This window comes from Cygnus olor, chromosome 32, assembly GCF_009769625.2.
Source record: "Cygnus olor isolate bCygOlo1 chromosome 32, bCygOlo1.pri.v2, whole genome shotgun sequence".
Taxonomy (NCBI): Eukaryota; Metazoa; Chordata; class Aves; order Anseriformes; family Anatidae; genus Cygnus; species Cygnus olor.
In genome coordinates this window covers 227,473-250,984 of record NC_054089.1, presented here as the reverse complement: position 1 = coordinate 250,984, position 23,512 = coordinate 227,473, and the positions used below count along the sequence as shown (strand labels likewise).

At 47.4% G+C, this 23,512-nt stretch overlaps 2 protein-coding genes across 2 annotated transcripts; one reads left to right on the top strand and one right to left on the bottom strand.

Annotated features, from left to right (window-relative positions):
* Nucleotides 1-4,307: 4,307 nt before the first annotated feature.
* LOC121062582 (sulfotransferase 2B1-like) lies at nucleotides 4,308-7,219 on the bottom strand. Its single transcript, XM_040542627.1, has 6 exons — nucleotides 7,084-7,219; nucleotides 6,386-6,594; nucleotides 5,860-5,986; nucleotides 5,431-5,525; nucleotides 5,163-5,343; nucleotides 4,308-4,909 (listed from the first exon to the last, which is right to left on the bottom strand). The coding sequence occupies exons 1-6, from the start codon at nucleotides 7,217-7,219 to the stop codon at nucleotides 4,794-4,796; spliced, it is 864 nt and encodes a 287-aa protein (XP_040398561.1). The 3' UTR covers nucleotides 4,308-4,793.
* A 12,105-nt stretch (nucleotides 7,220-19,324) lies between these two features.
* Nucleotides 19,325-22,803, top strand: LOC121062584. Its single transcript, XM_040542629.1, has 3 exons — nucleotides 19,325-19,397; nucleotides 19,946-20,086; nucleotides 21,613-22,803. Exons 2-3 carry the CDS (start codon nucleotides 19,980-19,982, stop codon nucleotides 22,115-22,117), a joined length of 612 nt encoding a protein of 203 aa, XP_040398563.1. The 5' UTR covers nucleotides 19,325-19,397; nucleotides 19,946-19,979; the 3' UTR covers nucleotides 22,118-22,803.
* Nucleotides 22,804-23,512: the final 709 nt, after the last annotated feature.

The window sequence follows — 23,512 nt, the reverse complement described above, 5'->3', positions numbered from 1 at the left end:
CCAGTATGACCATTGCTCAGCATCATCCCTAGGAAGCCCAGAGGTGGGTACAGAATAGCTCAGCTGAACACATAGAAAATATTACTGCTGAAAACACATTGGGATGTCTTTCACCTCAGTGAAAAAGCTTGGTGAAAAAGATGCAGATTTTGTGCATCTTTGATGTATTCCTCTGCTTAGACTGTGCAACCCAGGGACTATTTGCAACACCCCTCTGTCTTCCCCAAGCCAAGGAAGAGAGTGAAGCTGAGATAGTCTCTGGAGATGACAGACAAGGAGAGAAAACCTCTGGCAGAGACGGAGTGTAGGAATGGGTGACAACTCACAGGGAATGCAAATGAATGTAGAGCTAGCAAATCCTTTCATTGCAACAGCATGTCCAGAGGATGAAAGGTGAAGGTAATAGGCCAGACAAGCAGGCCTGAATTAGTATAAATATCAAGCTACCTAGGTCATGGCTCTCTCAGTTGCAGACATGCATCAGTACAAATTTTATTCAGATTTTATTATTAAATTTAATATCAAAGCTGTGTGTGGTGAAGGAGAGCATTGCATCCAATTCAGAGCAGTTGAGCTTCGTGTCCTAGTGTTTGAAGACTGTTCACATCCATCTGCTTATTTTCAGGGTTTGTCCATCAAGCAGACTTTTTACCCTCTCCATCTTTGCCCTGTTTTCTGTGTTCTGATAGCTGTTGCTGCCTCACTCGTGGTCTATCTCAAACAGGCCAGCATCTGGCCAACACGTTTATCAAAGGCTGATGCCCACACCCAGACGCTGATGTGTGGCAGGGACCCCAGAGCCTATGGGAAGATAAGAGTGTCACACACATTACTCATAAATGAGAACCCCCGTTATAGATGTCTCAGATGAGGTTTGCTTTTTTTTTGCAACACCCATATGTTATTGATCTGCAGCCTGTTGTGCTTTGATACTGATCCTTAGGTTCTGTCTGTCTGTGTTGGCCAGTAATTCCCGATTTGTATTTGTACAGTTGATTGCTCACTTGATAGCTAAACTCAACAAACCTGTGTTCACTGATAACTCTTAGCATGTTATCTACTAGGTGACTACAAACAGAAGTATTGTCTTTCTGCTCCATACTTTTCCAGGAACTGAACTTAGACTGAATCTTCTAAAATATACTGGGGTTGCTTCCTTCCTTTCTTCCCTCCCTCCCTTACTTCCACCCTTTCTTCTTTCCCATCATGATCATACTTTTTCTCTCATTCATCCATTTATTCGTTCATTCTTTCCTAAACATACACACCAGGTCAAACCAGCCAGTTACCTGGAATCTCCCCCATCTTACAAGCATTGTTGACGATGATCATTGCCATTTCACAAAAATATTAAAGGGTGATTTTTGAAAGGATTGGGATTTCAAATTAAGATTAAAATATCTGACTTTCCTAGGTGTACACTCAGTATTTCAACCTGACTTCCATCTTTATTGTTACTGGTAATTACTTTAGCCCTGTCAAAATAATAAACATTTTAGTAAGAATGGAAGAAAGTGGAAAAAAATAAACATTTCAGCATGGTTTGCATACACTTTCACTAGCTTGTCTTCCCCTCTGCATTGCTGATAAACTCTTTCCCTACTCTTTCCCTTGCTGCAAATGTGGTTACGCAATGGATTCTTGTTACCTGCTATAACCTTTGATTTATTTATTTCATTTTGCACCGTTGACTTTATAATTATGACCCAATAAGCCATTCTGTCATATTCTCTCCTTAGTAATTTGGTATGATTTTGTCCTCCTGGATGATTTTTCACCGAACATTACATCACTATCACTCCTATCAGCCTATCACCGAGCAGCAGCCCCCCACCACCCTGGCCAGCCCCCCATATTAATTGTTCAGCATGACGCCATATGGTATGGAATACACCCTTGGCCAGTTCGGGTCAGCTGTCCTGGGTCTGTCCCCTCCCAGCTCCTGCTGCACCCCCAGCCTAGCCCTACATCTCTAACTCCTCTTGTTTATTCCCCATGCTAGTTTAGTTAGCATAGAGACATTTGAGTTAGACCCCTGATGAAGCTGGCTTACTGGTTGGAGAGGCTGGAATTCCTCTGTGCTGCTCTTCAGGTGAAAGATGTAGCTGGACCCCTCTCTACAACTTACCAAAAATCTTGGGATTGTGGAGCGGTCCCTGCTGACTGGAAGCTAGGCAATGTTACACCCAACCATAAAAAGAGCATGAGAGAAGACCCAGGAAACTACAGACCTGTTAGTTTGACCTCAGTCCTGGAAAAGTTATGCAGAAGATTGTCCTGGGGGATACTGAATGACATTAAGGAACAAAGCTATTATCAGGCACAGTCAACACGAGTCATCAAGGGAAAGTCCTGCTTTAGTAAATTGATCTCCTTCTATGACAAGGCCACCCACTTGTCAAAAAACAAAACAAAACAAAACAAAACATTTTGAGATGCATTAAACGCAGCATAGCCAGCTGGTAAAAGGAGGTGATTCTCCCACAGGAGAGACTGTGGACACTTGGGTTGTCTAGTTTGGAGACAAGAAGGCCAAGAGACAACCTCATTGCTCTCTGCAACTTCCTGAGGAAGGGAAGCACAGAGTGAGGTGTCAGCCTCTTCTCCCTGGAAGCTGATGATGGGATTCTTGGGAATGGCTCAAAGCTTCAGCAGGGGAGGTTCAGACTAGATATTAGAAAAAATTTCTTTGCCATGAGGGTGGTCAACACTGGAATAGGCTTTCTAAAGGGGTGGTTGATGCCTCATGACTGTCAGTGTTCACAAGTGCTGTGGTTTAATCCAGCAGGCAGCTCAGCACCAAAAAACTGCTTGCTCACTCTCTACCAGGAGAGTCTTTTACCAGGACAGGTAAAAGTGCAAGAGCTCACAGGTTGAGAAAAAGGCAGTTGACTAGATAAAGCAAAAGCTTTGCATGCAAGCAAAGCAAAAGAAGGAATTAATTTACTCCTACCTATCAGTGGGCAAGTGTTCAGACACTTCACAGAAAGCAGGGCTCATCGTGTGTAACTTACTTGGGAAGACAAACACCATCACTCCAAGTGTCGCCTTCTCCCCCTTCTTTACCCCAGCTTTTACTGCTGAACGTGGTATGGGATATCCCTTTGGCCATTTGGGGTCAGCTGTCCTGGTTCTGTCCTCTCCCAGCTCCTTGTGCACCCCCAGCCTCCTTGCTGGCAGGGCAGCATGAGAAGCTGAAATGTCTTTGACTCTATGCAAGCACTGCTCTGTGACAACTAAAACACTGGTGTGTTATCACCACTATCTTCATCAAAAATCCAAAACCCAGTATCATACAAGTCTCTATGTAAATAAATTATCTCTATGTCAGCCAAAACCATGGCAAGAGGTGTTTGGATAATGCTGTTAACAGTATGTTTTAACATTTAGTTTACCATGAAGTGCCTTGGCAGTTTGACTTGATCATCTTGATCATCAGTGCTCATGCTATCTTTCAACAATATCATCACTTTCTCAGACATGCCAGGATCAAGCTTCAGTATCATTGTCATTCTTACAGTAAGAACTCAGCCATTTGTCCTTTTGTCATCAGACCTACTGTGTTGAATGTTTTTCACAGTGCTTCACCAGGAGATGCTCTTTGCCTTTTTTAGGTGTAAGGATAGATGTGCTGTGTTTTTCAGATCAAAATATTTGAGATAAAGGGATTTTTTTTTGAAGCCCGACAGTGTTATTTTATATCGGAAGAAGATTAGATGTGTTGGGTGTACTGGGGAGCGACAGGGAAGTGTGTGCACAGGGAGGCACAGCTGGCTGGAATAGTGCTAGATCTTTGAAAGGCAAAAGCAGTTTGCTACAACTCTGCATAGCGCATCTGGGACGGGCTCCGGTGCGAGCAAAGCTGTGCTCTGGTTTTCCCTGGGGAAAATAAGTGGGTCAGTCTAGCAGAGAGGGTTGGACAGGATTAGTGTGCATGTATTTTTAAGACAGAGGGAACAGGCGAGAATTGAAACAACTGTAAAAAGAGATATCTCATTTGGGACCTGATATCTGTGCCCCGTTGCAAGGTAGGATTAATAACTGCAGCTGGTTGATCTGAGGTGAGATGTAAGGGTATAAAAACATGAAGGATGCTCTCCGTGTGTCTGAGGAGATGCATGCTAAGACAAGTGAAGTGTACTCTCTTTGCTTTCTCCCTCTGGAGGCTATAAAAGCACCTAGAACTTGCCCTGAGCATAGATTTCAGTTCCTACCTGTTAGTGAGGGCCCTGCATTTAGGAATGAGTTAGGGGGAGAAAGGGTAACCGTGAACTGAACTTTTTTGCTAGAACAGCTCTATTTGCTCTGTTTTCTTTGGGCTCTTCTCCTGCTGGAAAAGGAGTTTGAGTAACTGACCCTGGAAGTGAACACAGCGCGTTCAGTGAGAAGTCCCAGGGAAACATCTCAGCTGGCTGCAGCTACTGAACAAGCTGACCTGGTTTGTGCCCTATGGATAGGACATGTTTCACCTGTGTGCTCTCACGGGTGTGCTACCCTCCTCTAGCAGCAGGAGAGTAATGTGTTGGAGGGCAGGGAGATGTGTCCTACCCTGGAGGGTGCCCAGAGCTTATCCCAAGGCCAAAAAGGGTTGAGGGATGGAACAGACAAGAGATGTACAACTCAGGAGGTTCAATCCCCAAGCAGAAAGGGTGCAAATTAACTGCTTGCACACTGAGGTTTTGAGACATTTGTATCCCTGGGTCCAAGGGAGTGGCACAAAAGCACACAGGTACCCCTGGTACCAATAGCTGGTTTATACCCAGTGCTCAGCTGGCTTCAGCTAGGTCTGGATCCTAATGTCTGTCCCAAGGAAAGGCCATGTTCAGGCCCTGCATCCTGTCCTGATAGATCCTGTCGAAGGTCTCACTCTGTGCCACTGTGAAATGGTTCTTCCAGTCCCCGCAGATGCCTGAGGAAGGAACATTTCTGCCTCAGCACACCCCAGTGCACAGCCCCCTTTCTGCTCAAAGGCACAGGCTCAGCTCTTGGGTACAGTTACCACCCTGAGGGGCTGTCCAAAATGAGATACCTTCCCCATGGACCTCATTCTACACTCCCAAATGCAGATGTTGCTGCCCTCCAGACACCCTCTCTCTGGCTGTCCCCTTGGGGACACCAAAGCCCCACTGTTTCACCCGCCATGCCCCCCCCCCCCCGCTCACCCTTCCTCAGGAACTGGCCCTTAGTCTGGTCCATGATGTCCACAGGGAGCAGGACGGAGCTGCACATGGGGTTCTCCCTCATGGCTGAGAAGGAGGCATTTCGAACTACCGAGGAGACAGCATCGTCATCTAAATCCTGTCCCAAGAACTGGCAGATGCGTCTCACACTGCCCTGCAGGTCCTGGGGGAACAGATGAAGCCTGTTAGCACTCGGGGGCTTGTGACACATCAGCACGTCTGGAGCTGGTGGGTCTGCCAAGGTCTCTACCTGTTTCAGCTCTTCATAGGTGATGAAGAAGAAATTTTCCTGGTCCTTCATCTCCATCCAGCCTTGGACGTGTTCAAACCAGGAGCCATGGGGCACTGATGAGAGACAAAAGGCAGCAGGGGCATGGGTCAGATCCTGCCAGGGTTTTATAGGGTTTGCTGACCACGACTTCCTGAAGACATCTGAACTCTATAGAAGAAGGCAGGGAAATGGAATTTCCATCTGCTTCTGAGCCCAGCAGGGCTTTGCAAGCCTGTGTGTGTCTCTCCAGAAGTATTATTTTTTTTCTTCCTGAGCCATTCACCCTTCTTCTGGGGGAAGCTTGGCTTCACAGCCATCATCAGTGGACCATAGGAAAAAAGCCCTGAGTCAGAGGTGATGAGAGACCTCCTCCACAAATGCTCTGAGCAAGCCACAAACCACACTCACACTCTCCACTGAGAAAGTCCCTCAGGAACTGCTCAAAGGACATGGGGTCCTCATAGCTGCTGCACATCTTGGAGAAGTAGTAGTAGGAGACAACGACATCTCGAGGATCCCGTAGGGTGTAAATAACCTGGGGTAGAGTGCATATAGGATTGAGACACTCATGCCAAGGGAAGGCAAATTGTTGGCACTGTCACTGGCTCTGTAAATTGAGGGGTCTGGCACAGAAGGATCAACGCTCTGCTAGACCCCATCACACAGACCTTGGGCAGGGGTTCCTGAACACACAGGTTCCATAGAGCCATTGGAGCTTCCCCAGAATATCCAAGGATGCAAGATGTGAGATAGGGGGCTGCATATTTCCATCTGGGGGGTGTGTAAGGACTCCCACCCTAGGCCAACACCAAAGTCCTCACTCACCAAGGCCTCCTTACTCTTAACACTTAATACTTAAGATTTCCCAGATCATGGGCAGTGGCCCACCCAGCCTCCCAGTCCCCTTCAAGCTCTGCGTGGGTGCCTGTCCCACCTTGGCAGTGGAATGGGAGAAGGACTTGGGGAAGATGTGCCTGGGGAGGTGGCAAGTCAGCAGACGAGGTGAGGGGTAGCTGAGGGCTGCCTCCAGGCCCAGACGGGTGGAGAACCAAGGCATACGGTCAGAATTGAGGACGGTTTGGCTCCAGCTGGGGTGGCCACGGCTGCGAATGAGGCTCAAGATCTCAGTCATCCACACAGTGCCTGCCAGGAATAGCAGAGATGCAGGGACTTGCCCAGGGGGTTGGGATGGGTGGACCTCACCAGCACCCTCACCACCGAGGCTGTGCCCTCCAAGAGAAGGCTCTCCCTTGCCCATGCAAAACCACTGTAGTGAAAAATGAGAGGAGAGGAGAGGAGAGGAGAGGAGAGGAGAGGAGAGGAGAGGAGAGGAGAGGAGAGGAGAGGAGAGGAGAGGAGAGGAGAGGAGAGGAGAGGAGAGGAGAGGAGAGGAGAGGAGAGGAGAGGAGAGGAGAGGAGAGGAGAGGAGAGGAGAGGAGAGGAGAGAGGAGAGGAGAGGAGAGGAATCTCACCCAAAACATTCTTGTTCCCCACCACAAGAGAAGACTCACCCTCCAAACAGCACCTGGAGATGATTCCACAATCCCACCCATTTTCTGCCACAGACCTTCCCCCAATACCTACAGAGCACTCCCCCAGTCTCCCCCCCCACCTCAGCCACCCCTGCTGTACCAGACTTGGGGTAGGTGACGTTGAAGACATCATCATCCCGCACCAAGAACTCGTTGTGGGCAAAACTCAAGCTGTGCTCAGAGTTGTAGGCAGGGGGGAATTTAATGCCTTTGTACGTCACGTAGTGAACCGACATTGTGCCCGGATAGGGACGGGGCACTGCAGCTCTGCAGCCCTGCACTGGGGAGGGAGAGAGACAGGGTGCTGACTCCCAGCCAGGAAACATCTTCCCACATAGCAGGTCCCAAAGAGGACCCCATCCATCCCATTTCCCAACATCACGGGAGGGGTGTATTATGCAGTGACACACACAGATACTCTCTGATCCTTCCTCTTGAGGATCGTACATCAACAGCAGGTTGTCCAGATGGGGAACTGCTGGCTTATAGGGTATTTAAGAAACCCTAGGGCTAAATTCCTGTTAATGGACCAATGTCTCTTCTTCCTCCCTTGCTGCCCCAGGTGTTTACCTGCCCTCACAGCTTGGATGGGTGTGTAGCAGTTATCTTAGCAGGATCTTGGGCCAGCCAGGGAAACAGGAGGCAGCTGGAAGCCAAAAATTCCCTGTCCGGTACCTAAAACACAGCTTTACTCTGCTGCAGGAGCTATAGGACCTCAGGGCTTCCAGGAGCTGGAGAGAGAATAAACAGCAGAGGAAAAGGTTTCCTACCCTTGTGCTGCCATTCTGGAGCAATGATTAACAAGCTCCAAAGTCCAGCAGCCCTCCTTTTCTTGCAGGGGGGAAGGGGGCGGGTAGAGGGGGCAGGTGCTTTGGGAGCACAGCAGGGATCAAAGCTGGTCCCCCATGTCCTCTGCCCTGAACCCAGACCCCCTGCAAGAGTCCCACTTTTCTCCCATGCCCCTTTGTTTTCCCATGTAACGCTCCATTTTCCTCCAAATGTACTATTTAAAGCCTCCAGAAAGACCCAAGGAGTCCTCCTGCAGTGCCTGCATTTCTTACCATTTACATTTCCCACAGCTGCTTTGAAAAACCCATTCTATTCCCATGAGCTGAAGGTCGTTTCCCTTATGTCAAACTATGTTGAGATTGCATCTCAAAAGTGCTGTATCCTCCAAAAGAAGGGGAACAGACCTCAGTGCTACTCAGGAAAAGAAAAAGGGGGAAAAAATAAAAGCGATTTAGCAAATCCACCTGTGACATTAAAAAATAACCTGCCACGAAAAGAAGAGATGCCTCTGCAGCAATAAGGAATAGGGTAATTCTTGGTTACTCTTCCTCTTCTTCATGAAAAACCTTCATAACTGAACTACAGGGAGAGGAATAGGGGAAATTCTTCCTCCATTGAGGCATTGTATGGTGCTTCACTCCAAGGACAGGGATGTTTAATGCCATTAATTAGAAGCAAGCAAACCCCAAACAATATTTTTAGTAAATAAGGCAGCCACTTAGCCAGATGTGAAATTCAAGGTATTTTCTAAATGCTACACTAAGGATGAATACAATAAGCTTTTTCTTGAAGCTTTTTGAAAAAAAAAAAAAAAAAAAAACAGGTATTTTGAAAATTTAATGTAACACAATGTTCTGATTAAGTAGACTGAAAAAATAAGTTAAGTACATGGTGTGTGTGAAAAGTGTTCGAGTAGTAGTAAATATTGGCTTTGAGTGCATAGGACAGTTGTTTTTAAGACAACTAAAACAGCAGTTTCCCTTTTGATCATGTCTTGTTTTCAAAGCAAACAGGAGAGAAAAGGGGATTAAGAAATGTTTAAACACTTCAAAGAGGAATGTTAACTGAACACAGGCAATCAATTAACAGTAGAAGCAAGAAACGCAATTAATTAAATTAGCTTTGAGCTAAGAAACAAGTTAAACAAAACTAAAAGCTTCAAGGAAAGCCCCCCCAAAATTACAAAATTGTATTTTTTCCTTGCAATCCAGGGGAGAATCTACATTCTTCAGAACAGAGCTAAAGAGAATCTAGCTGTCTTTTTATAATCAGCAGTTAATAAATAACTAGACTTGCCTGACTCCAGTAAGTAAATATACTAGCCTAAATGATCATTTAAAAATGGACAATTAATATGTTTGTAAACACCCTATTTTAGATGTATAGTTATTTAAAAAATAAGGTCATAATCTGTATTCTAGAAATATATATCTCATCACATTTAGAAGGCAGTAAAACACTATAAAATGTTTGGTTAGTTAAGATAGAGACAAAAATGAAAAATATGATACTAAGTTTTAGATATGTTGAATTATTTTTATTTAACAGAACCATCCATGCTACTGGAAAAAAAAAAAAAAAAAAAAAAAGAGGGAGAGATAAGACAAGGATTTTAAAATGTAACCAAGTGTTTTAAGTTAAACTTTAAGGAAAAACCTGTAATTTTCAAGATTGTCAAGTAAAAATACTAATATGCAACAATTTCAAATTATGCTTGTTACAGCACAATTAATACAAAGCAAGTATTTAAAAGCGTCCTGGTTTTGGCTAGGATGGAGACTATTCTCATCCGAAATCCAAAACACAGAGCCATACCAGCTACTAGGAGGAAAAAATAACTCTATCCTAGCCAAAACCAGGACAAAAAGCTAAGAAAGAATTAAGGCATGCTTGTCTTTTAAAATATAATTATGATGTATGAATAATAAATTCATTTTTGAGCACCAAGAAAGAAGCCCCAAACATATCCAATGAAACCTGAATTCAAGGGAAAATAGAATTAGTTTAAATCAATTAAAGTCATTAACTGAAATTATTACTTTAATTTAAATTAACCTAATTAAGGTTATGACAGCAGAGTGAAGTCTCATTAAAGAAAAAACATTCATGCCAAAGGGGAACAGAAGTCAAACACGCCACACTTCCGAGCAGCCTGTGCAATTACCTTGTTGCTCCCAGTCCAAAAAGACCAAGTCCCTAGCTGGGTGGAAATTAAAAATAAATAAAGCACCAAAATGTCAATATCAGGTTTGGAATTGAAAGGAAAAGAGACTTTTTTTTTTTTTTTTTCACAGATCTCACCTAAAGGTGACATAGTGGTAATGCACTACCCTCTCTGGGTACCTAATGAGTTGTTAATTAGATGTAGACTGCAGAAGGGTGATTTGTCTCAGCATAAGGCAGGCTTCTGGGTCTCCTCTGGAGGCACCCAGTGGTGGTCCTGTGATAAGTGATGCTGAGCAGCAACACATCCAGATGGGATTATGAGGAACATCAAATGCCTGCTGCTTTGAGACCTGATACTCTGCCCTTCCCCACTGAACATAAAGGGATGCATAAAGAAATTGACATGTCTAATTCTCAGGTGCTTATAAATGCAGTCCTCCAGGCTGGTGAGCACGATGGTCCCCACTGGGATAAGCCACAAGGAAGTCCGTGTCACCATGTCATCGTGTCCCCATGTACACCAGTTGCCCCAAACCAAGCCATTCCCCACTTCCCAAGAAGGCAACAAAGTGCGTTGCAGCACCGAGGTGTTGTCAGAGTCCAAGCAGCTTGGGGAGACATGAAGGAAAATCTCATTTTGAGCATTTGAAGCACCTCCAAAGACCCCTTCACCTCCTCTGACTGTGCTGGTTTGCAAACCTGTTTGGTTTTGGTGTGGCTTTTCAAACAGCTCCTGCATTTCTTTTATTCCCTGCCTGGAGCAGCTCCATGCAGCTCTGTATCTCTTTGTTTGCTCTGCCTCTTGGCAAACTTAATTCAAAGAGCTGGATTATCCGTGGGTCCTTGGAATCACTTGCAGCTCTTGCAAACAATTAGGCTTACATTTCCCTGCCTTGTTCTTGTACTGGGGAGATTGGTTTAAGAGGTTATGTTACACAATGCGGGTGATTTTGTATTTGAGCTCTTTGAAAAGGTTTACGTAAATCCTGATGGTGATTGTCCATGCTATTGGTTTATCCTAAGCCCTCTTGTACCGAAACTTTGGCATGAGGATAAAAGGTGGCAGAAGCCTCTCAGAGATTCGCCAAAGCAAATGCCAAAGGACAGGTTTGGTTAGCAGAGTCATGACCCAACAAAATGGCTTCAGGAACTTCAGATGGCATGTGACAGGGTCAGTCCTTCCAAGGGACAGGGGCTGGCTGCTCCTTAAAAAAAACACACAGGTGCTATTCCTGTGACACTGCCCAGAGAATAATCCTAAGAAGTTGTCCTAAAACACACCTTTTGCACCTATTTTGAGCTATTTTGCTTATTTAAGCATAATTTCTAAAAACTGTTGGCTGCTCTGCTGGAATGGGAAATTCATACTGACTACGCAAATCACATCTTCACAGAGGATGAGCCATCTGCCAGTCTTGCTGATTGAAAACCATCTTTATAACCCTACAGTGGAGCTGAGATGCTGCTTCCAGTGCTCAGGGCCCCCAGAGTCATAAGCACTGTGAAGGGTCTTGCCCCTTTCAGTAACTTAGGTCTTGGGACTTGTATGCAGGAGTTTTAATTTGCCCTTAATGTTCTTTAACAACCTCTGGAATCACCCAGACCTTATACAGGTGGTACAACAAGAGAAAAAGTAGCAATGGAGGTATTAAAGACTAACAGAGATGGCAATGCATGCATCCATCTCAATATCACCTTTGACTTTTTTCTCTGTAGCTGAAGTGAAAATTTCTGCACCTGCAAGGTTTTCGTGATCACAGCCCCCATACTCTCCACCAGCACCACCCCATGTACCTCCAGTCACACACTGTCATATCTTCCATATCCTCCAAAAACACTTTCCATGATTCCTGGTCTTCTTATTGCATCTGTCTGCAACAGTTCCCCAAGGTCCATCTCTCTCTCCACTCCTCCCTACCTCTCTCTGCCTCAGCCTCCCCCATTCTGCAGTTTCCCTCACTTAAAATTGTTTCATGGAGTCTTCATGGATTGATGCAAACCAGGCTATGGTTCCCCCTGCTTCTCCATTTGATTCCCTGGCTCTAATTTCCTCCAAAGCTGTTGGACAAGGAGATTAATCAAATTCACTTCTAAATGTGGGGCAGGAAAAAGATTTTTTTTCTCTCTCCTGGGCTTTCTCCTTCACTGCTACTGAATAAATGTGGCTGCAGACAGGGATTACCAAGGGGTTGATGCTTTGTGGGTAGCAGGTGCAGCAGAAAGCAGCTCCAAAGAACATACATAAGATGCCAATGAGTTTTGTTTTCCTTCTTTGGGGAGTGCTTGCTGCACCCCTGTTCTTGTCTGACACAGGTAGCTCCTTCCCCTTGTTCCTTTCCAAGCTGGGTATCTGCAGTACAGCATCCAGTCTAGGAAGGAGGCATTGAGGCAGAGCTAGGTGCAGAAGGCATCTGGTTGGTAGTGCTGCCAGAAGGGTTTGGTTGCAGACAGCGACCGGTGCAAATACAGCAAGGGGGACCAGCCACAAGGTGCCTCCAAGGTCTCCCAGGTGGATTCAGGATGTGTCAAGTACAGCAAGGGAAAGCCAGGAGAGAGAGGAAGGGAGAAAAATCAATAAATAAATAAATAAAAGCAGTTTTATTTAAGCATGCCTTAATAAGGTATTTTTCTTTCAAAAATATAAGCATGGATTGGGAAAAAATAATGCATTTAACACAGCTGAACGTTATTACAGCTGACAAAAAAAAATCTGAACTGGTATATCAGCAAAGCCTCTCCCCATATGAAAGACTGAGGAGATATTACTTCTTACCTGCACTAGCTGAAAGTGCCTTAAAATCCCGATTTCTTCCTACTGTCAGTATTTCTGTATGTCATGCTGTGCCCCCTGCATACAGATGTGCTTCATTATCTGCAGCTGAGCTTGTTTCTTCAGCACAGCCCATGCACTCCTCACCCTGTGGCATTCAGTGTTGAGAAAACAACTGGAACTTTGGGAAAGAAAAAGGAAAGAGAGACATTTGGATCAATGTAAAGATGACAGCAACTCTCCTGACACTTTGGAGGACACAATTTATGGTTTTCTAAGGATTGTATACCTATACTTCATAAAACATGGAATAAACACATCATAAAACAGTAACAGGCATGAGCAAAGAGATACCCTGAATCCTTTGGGTCCTGGAGCTGGATGCAGCAAGGCTGTGCGCTTCCCTTTCTAGGGGTCTGGTGCTTCATCCCTCTCTGTTTCATTCCCAGGTTCTGACCCAAATTTCTTCATGGAGGGGAGGGTCAAGCCTTGGGACAAGCTGCCCAGGGAAGCAGTGCAGTCCCCATCCCTGGGGATATGTAAGAATATCACTGGGCAGGGAGAGTGAGCGAAATTGTTATAAACATTAGACCAATTTAATAGTTGCTAATCACAATGTTGATTTTTTTTTTTTAATCTCAGGTCTGCTGTGCCTGTTTTCTGAACTGAGTTATATAGCACGACTTACTGTATGTGTTCCCTGTCTTGCTGCTTATCCTTTCCAGCGGTTGGTATAGGGTTATTATTTAACTGTACAGTGTAACGCTGGCTTATGGTATGATAAAATTACTGGTCACGAGACTAATCTGGTATTTGTACTCAGCATTGCCCTCAACTCCATAGTTCAGAAACCATGTCTCAGAAACTATTGATAATTACACCTTTTACCTTCTCTTCAGGGAGCCAATCTAGGGATTTTTCCCACTTGGTCACTCTCCCTTTCTCCTTCACCTCCCCCTTCTCCTCCAGGTGAGTTATGATAGCTCTTCAAAACTTTGAATATCCTTGGGCTACGAGATTTGCAAAAAGATTTTGGTCGTTGTCCAGGTGAGCACCTTGTCACCTGGCTGCTCTGGTGCTGGGACAGTGGAGCCAATTGTCTGGAATTAGAGGGCAGGGAAGCCAGGCAGCTGGGATCCCTCGCTAGGGAAGGGGGCTTTGACAAAGCAATTGGAAGAGGAGCACAAATCTTCACCCTCTGGAGGTGTCTCCTGTCAGGTGTGAAGGAAAGGTATCCCTTCAAGGAAAATCTTGTATGTCAACCAGGCAAATAGACCACCATGGAGAGGGGAATCCAGTACCTGAGGGAATTAGCTGTATGAGAGGTGATTTATGATGACCTAAACAATGAACAGATACCCAAAGATCCAGATGAAGTCAAGCGTACATGACCCACGTGGTGGAAGTTTTTGTGGAGCACATCATTACCATGTGCCAGCTCATTGGCAGTAATGACCTGGAAAAACAAAAGGAACCCACAGTGGATGAATTGGCTAAACAACTCCAGCACTATGAAGAAAGCCTCTCTGTCCCCCAGACACAGCGACGAATATTAAGACCAGGATTAGAGGCCAGTGGGAAGAAAAGTACAATTGGGTTTATTGGGCTGTGTGGATTCGATGGCCTGGCACGTCAGAGCCACATAAGGAAAAGGTTTTAGTAGACACTGGTACACAGTGTACTGTAATGCCATCAAGCTATAAAGGGGCAGAACCCATCTGTATTTATGGGGTGACAGGGGGATCCCAGCAGTTAACTGTATTGAAGGCTGAAGTGAGTCTTTTCTCTTTAGAGGATGATCCCAGGCAGTTCTCCAAGGCCAAATTCCCAAGGATCTGGGCTCATTTCTCCCCATTTATCAGTTCAGGGTTGGAGGATAAACAGTGGAGAAAGAGCAAGAGCTGTGCTGAGACAAGATGCCCCCCCGCTCCCAGCAGGTCACAGGTGTTTGTCTTTTCAGGGATGAGAGCGGGGTAGATTTTTTGGCTTCACGCGTTTTTAGGGATTTTAAGGCTGCTTGCTCTATTTCCCTTCTTCAGTCTGTTTTCAGAGGGTACTTTTGGATCTAGCTGCAGCTGCAATTTTTATTTATTTATTTATTTATGAAAAAAAGGCTTTTAAAGAAAAAGCAATGTGCCATAAACTCATGCAAGTTTAGTGACTCATTCCTGCAGCATGTCAAGGTTCACCTTCATGCAGAAAAGCTACTAAAAGGGGAAGTTAAGGATTTTTTTCCCTGTTCTTGACCTTTTTGTCATAAAGCCAGAAGCCAAAGTATATTTAACAACATTAAAAAAGCTATGATAATGCAGCCTGAGGTGTTTCTTTAGAAAACAATTTGTAATCTCTGAGCAACTTTAGTATATTAGATAAGACATAGATGAAAGTACTCCAGCATGTAAATAACCACACCAGACTTACAAGATAAGAAAAGCACAGAACTTTACGATATTATCAGTACTTTTGACCTAGGCACAACATGGATTACTTCTTAACTCATACAAACGTGACACAAAGGCTGATATGAAGTAGATCTCCATACTTAAAGAGAGTGGTGCAGAGACCTGCTTTGCATGGCACTGGGAGGCCAGGTCAGCCACATAGGTGCTGTTATTTATCATCTAAATTAGCAGAACTTACAGATCCAAAGACAAATCTGTACAGATTTGTATTTTGCCGAGGAGACAATGTCCTGTAAAACTGGAGAGCATCATGGGGAGCAGGGGCAGTAAATGAACCAAACACAGCAGAGCTAAAACCAGCTTTAGCTCAGAACAGGGTTAATTTACCCAAATTCACATAGCTGGAGTGCAGACGGCCTCAGCCAAGCCAACCACAGAAGATACCCTTGTTGTCACTGTGCAGAAACATGTACCAGAAGACCTGACTCAACACAATTGATGTTGATGTCTCCTTAAGGTGAGATGAAGTGAGTCCTGGAGGCGTACATTTTTCCCAGATGACTGCAAAGAGAATTTAGATAAAATGCTGGGACCAGTCAGCAACATAGCAGCTGTCATATTCCTGTAGTCTATCCTATGGAAACATCCTGTGCCTGCCACTCCCCTGATACTGTCACCCTTGTGCCTCCGAAATGCTTATTGCTCTGCCTGGGAAAAATAGTAGGAACCCAGGACTATACATCAGATACATCTTTTTTCCTCCCAAGTGCACCTCACTGTGTTTTAAAAGCATATTGCAGCTTAAACTAGTTTTTAAAAACAAGAAGCTTTGCAGTCAGCCCCTGTTTAGCAATGCCTTTGCCTTCTGAAAATAAGAATGGGAAATGGGGCACTGCAGTAAAGCTTCCAGTTTCCCAGGGGAAGCAGCAAAACTAAAGCACACTCCAGTTTTCCAGGGGAGCAGAGCAGGAGCCTTTGCTGAAACAGCATTTCTCCTGGGGATGGGAGATACAACTAAAATGGGGATGCATCACAGCTGGCTCAAGAAACAGCTGCCATTGCAGAAGGGTAAACAGCTGCATTAAGCATTTGAATTGCACCGAATTTGTCTGCTGTAGGTCCTTTCTTTTAAGCTTGGGTGTTCTATTTTCAAGATAAATCTGGTTAGGAGTCATATCCCTATTTCACACAAGTCTAGAGGCAACCAGGATGTGACTGAAGACAGGGACTGCTTGAAATCCCAGTCCTCCCACAGGGACACAAGGGGGCTGGCACCACCTCACCCCTTTCCCTCTGCCACCGCTGGCATCACCATGTTCCCAGCACGCAGACACCAATCTGGAGGATGCTCAGGCATGCAATAACCACCAGGAAGGGGATTTGGAGCTTCTGCCCAGTGCAGGATTGGTCCCAGCACTGCGTTGGGCTGCACAGGCTGTTGAGGCACAGGGAAAGCAGCTGTAGCCACAGGATGGCACCATCAGCCCTGGAAGGGGACCCTGGTCGTGGCCCCTGGTGCTCCCAGCTGCTGGCTTGCTGCAGCTCAGTTTGGGAAGGGCTGTCCCTGGCTCTGTGGCACCGGCTCTGCAACCCCTGGACAACGGTTTTGGTGAGAAAATGGGCCGGCACTGACCTCGGACCAAAGCCCTGCCCAGCAAAAGGCTACAGAGAGCGGGGTTTTCTCCTGGGATGCCTCATGCACGTGAATATGTACACGCCAAACCCACGCCCATCTGGGCTCCAGGGTCTAAAGCAGGGGCGCACACAGAAATAGGACGTTTACTGGCAAGTTTTTACATACAGATTCACAGCTTGCCGAGAGAAGGGGTCACACGTTGACCTGGCACAATAAGACACAGAGTGGTCATGCTGCCCTGCTCTATATTAATTCCAAACTTTACAGCAGTGCTTATGGAAGAATGAGCTCCCCAGCTCTGCACAGAGCCTTCGGTTTAAATAAAAGCATCCTAAAACAAGCGTGTACAACACTTACCTGCAACACTGCACTTTTCTTGCATTGATTTTTTTTTTTTTTTTACTTTTCATCTCCTCCAAAAGGTTTCAAATTTATCCTTTCCTCAAAGTGCTGGCTTCAGGAAACTCTCCCTCAGCAAGTGCAATAGCTGCGCTGCCATCAAGCATCCTCCCTTGCTGTCTTGATGTATCTTGGTTCCAGCAGCGAGGGCTGTAGTGCACAGCAGGAGGAATCCCATCAGAAAATCCTACAGGTGGGATTTGCTGGTGTAGCCTCCAGCAAACTTCAGGCTCAGATGAAGCCACATCCCCTGCGGACACAACCCCTCTGCCTTGCTGAGGAATGTGCCCCAGCAACACCTTTCTGCCCACAGGCTGCCAAATCAAAATAGCTCCCCTGCACCTCCAGGGAGAGCTGCTGAGTTAATATTTTTCCTTTCATTGTCCCTGTGCTGGGAGTACAAGGGATGTGAAGCAAAACAGCCATGCCCTGAAGGCAGCCTCAGCTGATTACCCAGCTCTGTAGAGAGGAGATGGAGGGGTTGGAAATGTTGCTGGGTCACATTAGCAAACAGCAAAACCAAAACAGCTCACCTTCAAGGACGAATCTGAGCTGGAAGGGGTGGGTGCTGAGACAAAGCCCCGGGCTTAATAAAGCCTCCTTAGACGTGACCATTTACCCAGGGCTTGAGCCAAGACTCTGACAGCTTTAGGAAGCTGCCTGGTACAGCTTAAGATCCATCCTAGCCCACACACAGCAGAAATCACCTTGGGGTTCCCGGTTGAATGCTTCAGGCACGGAGCTGTGCGATTACAGGAAATGTGTTGGATTCCCAACAGCAGAAACCAAGCAGAAAAGGGGCAAAACAAGTGGCTGGAGCAGCAGGGCTCCGTCCCTTCCCCTCCACCCCAACCCTTTGCATCATCTGACCTCCAGGTGGGAGGTTTTCAGCTGGAAGCAGGTTTGTGCCCCACGTCAATAAAAAACTATGGGGAAGCCCCTGTTTCCTATAGTGCAGCAAGAACTGCAGTGACTCCTGAATTTGGGGGAAGGGAAGCAAGAAGGCAAAGGGAAAATACTCAAGAAATGCAAAAATAAAAAATAAAATAAAGGAGGGCAAATAAAAGGAGTGCAAATGGGTGTTCATAAATACAAAGAACAGCTAAAATGCTCTCAGCTGTCCTTACAAATCACCACCTTTCCTTCCTCAGGACAGCTGAGAGTTGCCTGAGCAGCTACATCAGAGCCACACAATCTGGAAAGCAAACACTGGCTCCTTGTTTGAAAGCAAACACAAGGGCTGGTTTCCTCATCCACTTCTTGCAAGGGAAACAAGTGCCAGCAGTGCTGCAGCCTCGTGGGCTAGTGGTCAGAAACGCTGCCCCTGGACTTTGAAACCCATCCTTCCTCACCTGGGTAGCTGTGGCCACTCTGTTCCCCTGTTGTTTGTTTTTTTTTTACCCTTGAGCAAGGGAAGGGCTGAGCCCCTCCAGGGATGCACCCAGTTCCTGCCACCTGAAAGCATGAATGTGATGGGGAGGGGGCAGAGGTGGCCCCTGCGTTTTGGGTGGGTTGCCACAAGTGAGCACCAGCGGGCTCAGCTACTTGCTCGCTATCCCCAGAATGGGATGGGGAAGAGAAAAAGAATCCCCTAGAATGGGATGGGTTGAGGTAAAGAGAGTTTAATAGGTAAAGCCAAAGCTGCATCTGCAAGCAAGGCAAAACACAAATTCATTTACTCCTTCCCACCAGCAGGCAGGTGTTTGGGTGCTTCCAGGAAAGCAGGGCTCCATCCTGTATAAGGATTACTTGGGAAGACCAGCTCCATCACTCCAAATGTCCCTGTTTTCTCCTTCTTTCCTTGACCTTATATTGCTGAGCATGACACCGTACGGCATGGGACATCCCTTTGGTTGTTTGGGGACAGCTGTCCTGGTTCTGTCTCCTCCCAGCTCCTTGTGCACCCCCAGCCTCCTTGCAGGCAGGGCAGAATCAGAAGCAGAAAAGTCCTTGACTCTATATAACAACTAAAACATTGGTGTGTCATTGCTGTTTTCATCACAAATCCAAAACATGGCAACTTACCAGGTGCTAGGAAGGAAATTAACTCTGCCCCCACCAGAACCAGTAGACGAGTGCATCTCCCAGGGCAACACCCCCGCTTCACCCTGCCTCCTTCCAGCCACCCTGCCCTGGGTGTGATCGGGCTCTCAGGGAGGAGCAGAGCAGCCCAGAAGGCTCCATCCGCAGCCCCGGGAACCCAAGAGACAGTGGGTTTCTTCTCCCCATCTCTACAACTTGCGCAGCACCAGGTAAGGGTCCTCTTGGTCACTCTGTCTGGGGTCCAAGAGTGATTTCTGTGCTTTCTTTTTCTCCCTCTCACTCACCTCTGCTGTCAGAGCCCAGCTCCAGTCCAAGACATCTCATTCTGGGGTGTCTCGGTAGGGTTTTTTGTTTTGCCTCATTCGTCCAACCCACACCAGCCCCTTTTTTCTTCTGAGATGCCCTCGGGATATCCCAGCACATCAGTGGGACATGATGTGGATTTACAGGATCAAGCTCCCTAGGGCACCTCCGTGCTGCCTCATCCCCACACCAAAGGGTTGGATCTTCTCATCTCCTGCTCCCATTGCTCAGATGAGAAATCAGAGCACAAAAAAGAAGAGAAATCAGAGCAAAGAAATCAGAAGCTCCCTGTTTCTGCTGCCCACCCCAGCCTCTCCCCTCCGCCATTATTTTGGAAGACAGATGTGTCAGCTTGCTTCAGTGGGGCTTGGCTCCAGGCTGGACCCTGCCCAAAGGCAGATTGTGCCCCACAGTCCCCACTGCACTTCTCCCTCAGGATTTCCAATGTCTCTAGGCTGTCCTTCTCCGTGCACCAGCAGCCTGACCCCATGGAGAAGCGCAGAGACCTCGAGGAGATCCTCCTCAGCACGCCCCAGTCCCGGAGCGTGGGAATTGAGATCACCAACAAGACAAGCGTGACCCTCCGCAATCCCAGGTTTGTACGGTGCCCACCAGCCCCTAGATTTACAAGGTCCCCGAAGCTTGGGCACAAATCTGAGAGCAGCAAAACTTGGTGTGCACAAGGTGCTGCATAAAAGCTGCAGGGGGAACAAGGAAGCAGACGGCAGGTAGAGGCACCCAGGGCCTGGGCTAGTGCCAATGGGACGAGGGGAGTGCCACAGCCTTGTAGCACACACCTTGGAAAGAAAATGCTCAGCCCTGAGAAAACACAGGGCTGGACAAATGCCCGGGTTTCTTGGGGCTTGTTTCTCCGAGGTAAAGGGCACCCCATCAACTCCCACCCCTCCGTTTGCTGCAGGGTCTGGGATCACAAAATGAAGGAAGGGCTGAGGTTGGGAGGGACCTCTGGAGGTCGTTTTGTCCATCTCAAGCAGGGGCACCTACAGGAGGCTGCTCAGGACCATGTCCCGACAGCTTTTGGATATCTCTAAGGAGCCTCCACCACCTCTCTGGTCAACCCATGCCAGTGCTCTGTCACCATAAAAGATGTTCAGATGTTCAGAGGGAACCTCTCCTGTTTCAGTTTGTGCCCCTTGTCTCTTGTCCTGTCACTGGGTGCCACTGGAAAGAGCCCTTTCTGCCAAGCTGCTTCCCAGCTGGGTGCCTCCTGGTGCCTGGGGTTGTTTCCCCCAGCTTCAGGACCTTGCACTTCTCCTTGTTGAACTTCATGAGGTTCCTGTCACCCACGCCTCCAGCCTGCCCAAGTCTCTCTGGATGACAGTGTGACCCTCTGGCGTATCCACCACTCCCTGGGGTTTTGTGTCATCAGCAAACTTGCTATAATCTGCCCCATCATCCAGATCATTAATGAAGATGCTAATCTGGATCGGACCCAGTACTGACCCCTTGGGTATGCTGCTAGTTCCTGGCCTCCAGCTGGACTTCGCAACCACCGATCACCACCCCTTGAGCCTGGTCACCATGGGATGTCACTCCTTGGCTTCCCTCCTGCCCTGCACCCCTTCCTGCTCCAGCACTGAGCCCCTGCTGTAGTGCCTGGGGTGATGGGATGGGGACAAGGGTGTCTGCAACCTGTGTCTGTGCCTGCAGCCTCATCCCCTTGTCCTGGGAGATATCAGAGGTGCTTCTCAGCAGTGCCCTGTGCATGGGGAATCATAAAACACAGAATCATGGAATCAGGTTGGAAAATATCTCTAAGATTATCTAGTCCAACCCTTAACCTAGTACTAAACTCCACCACTAAACCTTGCTATTAAGTTCTATGTCTACAGGTTATTTGAAGACCTCTGGGGATGGTGACTCCACCACTTCCCCGGGCAGCCAGTTCCAATGCCTCACAACCCTTTCAGTGAATAATTTTTTCCTAATATCCAACCTAAACCTCCCCTGGTTTAATTTGAGGCCATTTCCTCTTTTATCACTTGGTGCCTGGGAGAAGGGACTGATCCCACCCCGCTGTAGCCTCCTTTCAGGTAAATGGAGAGTGACGTGGAAACCTTCCAGCCTGATGTTATGGCTCTCTTTCTGGTCTCCCCACAGCTATTTCTGCCAAAGCGGTGAAATCTTCACGCCCCCGTCACCATCCATCAGCCCCCAGTCCAGGGAGACGTGCGTCTTTGTGAAACGCAACCTGAGCGCCTGGGGCGTATCCGGAGCCCTCTTGTATGTCTCGGAGCCCTTCTCCTTCGCGGTGATGTTCTACAACCCCAGGAACAACACGATGTTTGCCCACCAGTACGCAGTGGAGATCTTCCCCGGGTCAACCATCTCCGGGAGCCTGGAGAGCCTCTACTGGTCCATGCGCGGGGACCGACCCCAGTCCCAAACCTACCGGAAAGAGGTGCTGGACAAAAAAACCTCCTCCATCGTTGTGTCCGATGGGACCTACAGCATCTCAGCCACCATGTCCAACCACAGCAAAGCCGTCCTGAAGATGCTGGTGGAGGAGACGCGGGGGTCTCCACCAAAGTACACAGCCAGCTGCTTTCCCAAGGACATCTCCAAGGAGAGGCACCCGCAGGCTTTCTCCTACTTGCCAAAATAGTGACAAAGCTCCATGTCCTGGAATTTCGTTCCCACGCTGGAAACCCAACAGTTTCTGCACAAAGCATACAGGTTTGGTTTTAATTTTGTGTTTCCTCCGATTTCACACCCTTTTCACCAAGCCTGCTGCCAAACTGGGCAAGAAACCCGAGAAACAAATCATTTTCAGATTTCACTCTGAAGTTTTACAGAATATCTCCATCCTCCAAAGCTGAGAAATTAAGAAATACTGCAGAAAAATAAAGCAACGCATTTCTCTGAGAGCCGCCCTTCGTGCTTTTGGGGGTGATAATAACCAAGGCAGAAGGAAGAAGGTGGTGAGGGCTCCAGCATCTCAAGTTTTCAGCCGTCACAATTTCCATTTCCTGAAATAAAATCTCTTGTCCAGACTGAGGCAGAACAATGGCTTTTTTTTCGGTTCTGAATTCCCCCCTGATAACGTGCACTGGCACTTCTCAGCCTGCAGGGATCATGGCTCCTCAGCTCGGCGCACACATCTTGCTTGGCACAACCTTCAGAAAAAGGAGGGGAGGAGGGGGAAGAATGGGAAAATAAATTTTCTTCAATGTATATTTTTTCCTGTTAATTCTGTCCTGGTGACATCTGAAACCAGCTTTTCCGACGGTGAGTCACAGCCGACAAACTAAGCACCCAGCTGCCCCGGGAGCTGCTGCCGGGGCTGCAGCGGGGGCGGGTTGCAGGAATTTGGGGGCGATTTGTTGTGGTTTCAAGGCTGGCCGCCAGGCAGCTGGCACGCACTCCCTGCAATCACTCACTTCTGTATTTTTTTACTCCGTCTTCCATGTGTTTTGCTGGCTTTTGAGACCATGACAGGAGGGTAAAGCGCCTCGCTGGGGATTAAAACAGCTCACAGAGCTTCCGCATGGAATGAACATGGGCTTGCCTGGAAATCCCCGAGCACCAGGAATTGCAGAGGCACACACGCATGTGCTCCAGGCACATCTGCGCCTTGCACATGTGTCCCTAAGCACACGTGCTCCAAGCATGTCCCTGCCATGCACACGCATGTTCCACACACACACGTGTGCCCCAGGCATGTCTCTACCACACACACGTATATTCTACACATGTGTGTGGTCCTGCACATCCCTGCCATGCACATGCGTGTCTCACACACACGCATGTCCCCCACACACCCATGTCCTACACACACATCCTCCTGCAGATCCCTGCCATGCACACGTGTCCCATACATGCATGTCCAACACGTCTCCCACACATGCATCCTCCTGAACATCCCTGTCACGCACGTGTTACTCACCCATACACATCCCACACACACGTGTCCCAAACATGCGTGTCCCCCTGTTTCCCAGACACGTCCCACACACATGCGTCCCACACACACGTGTCCCACACGTCCCCTACATACATG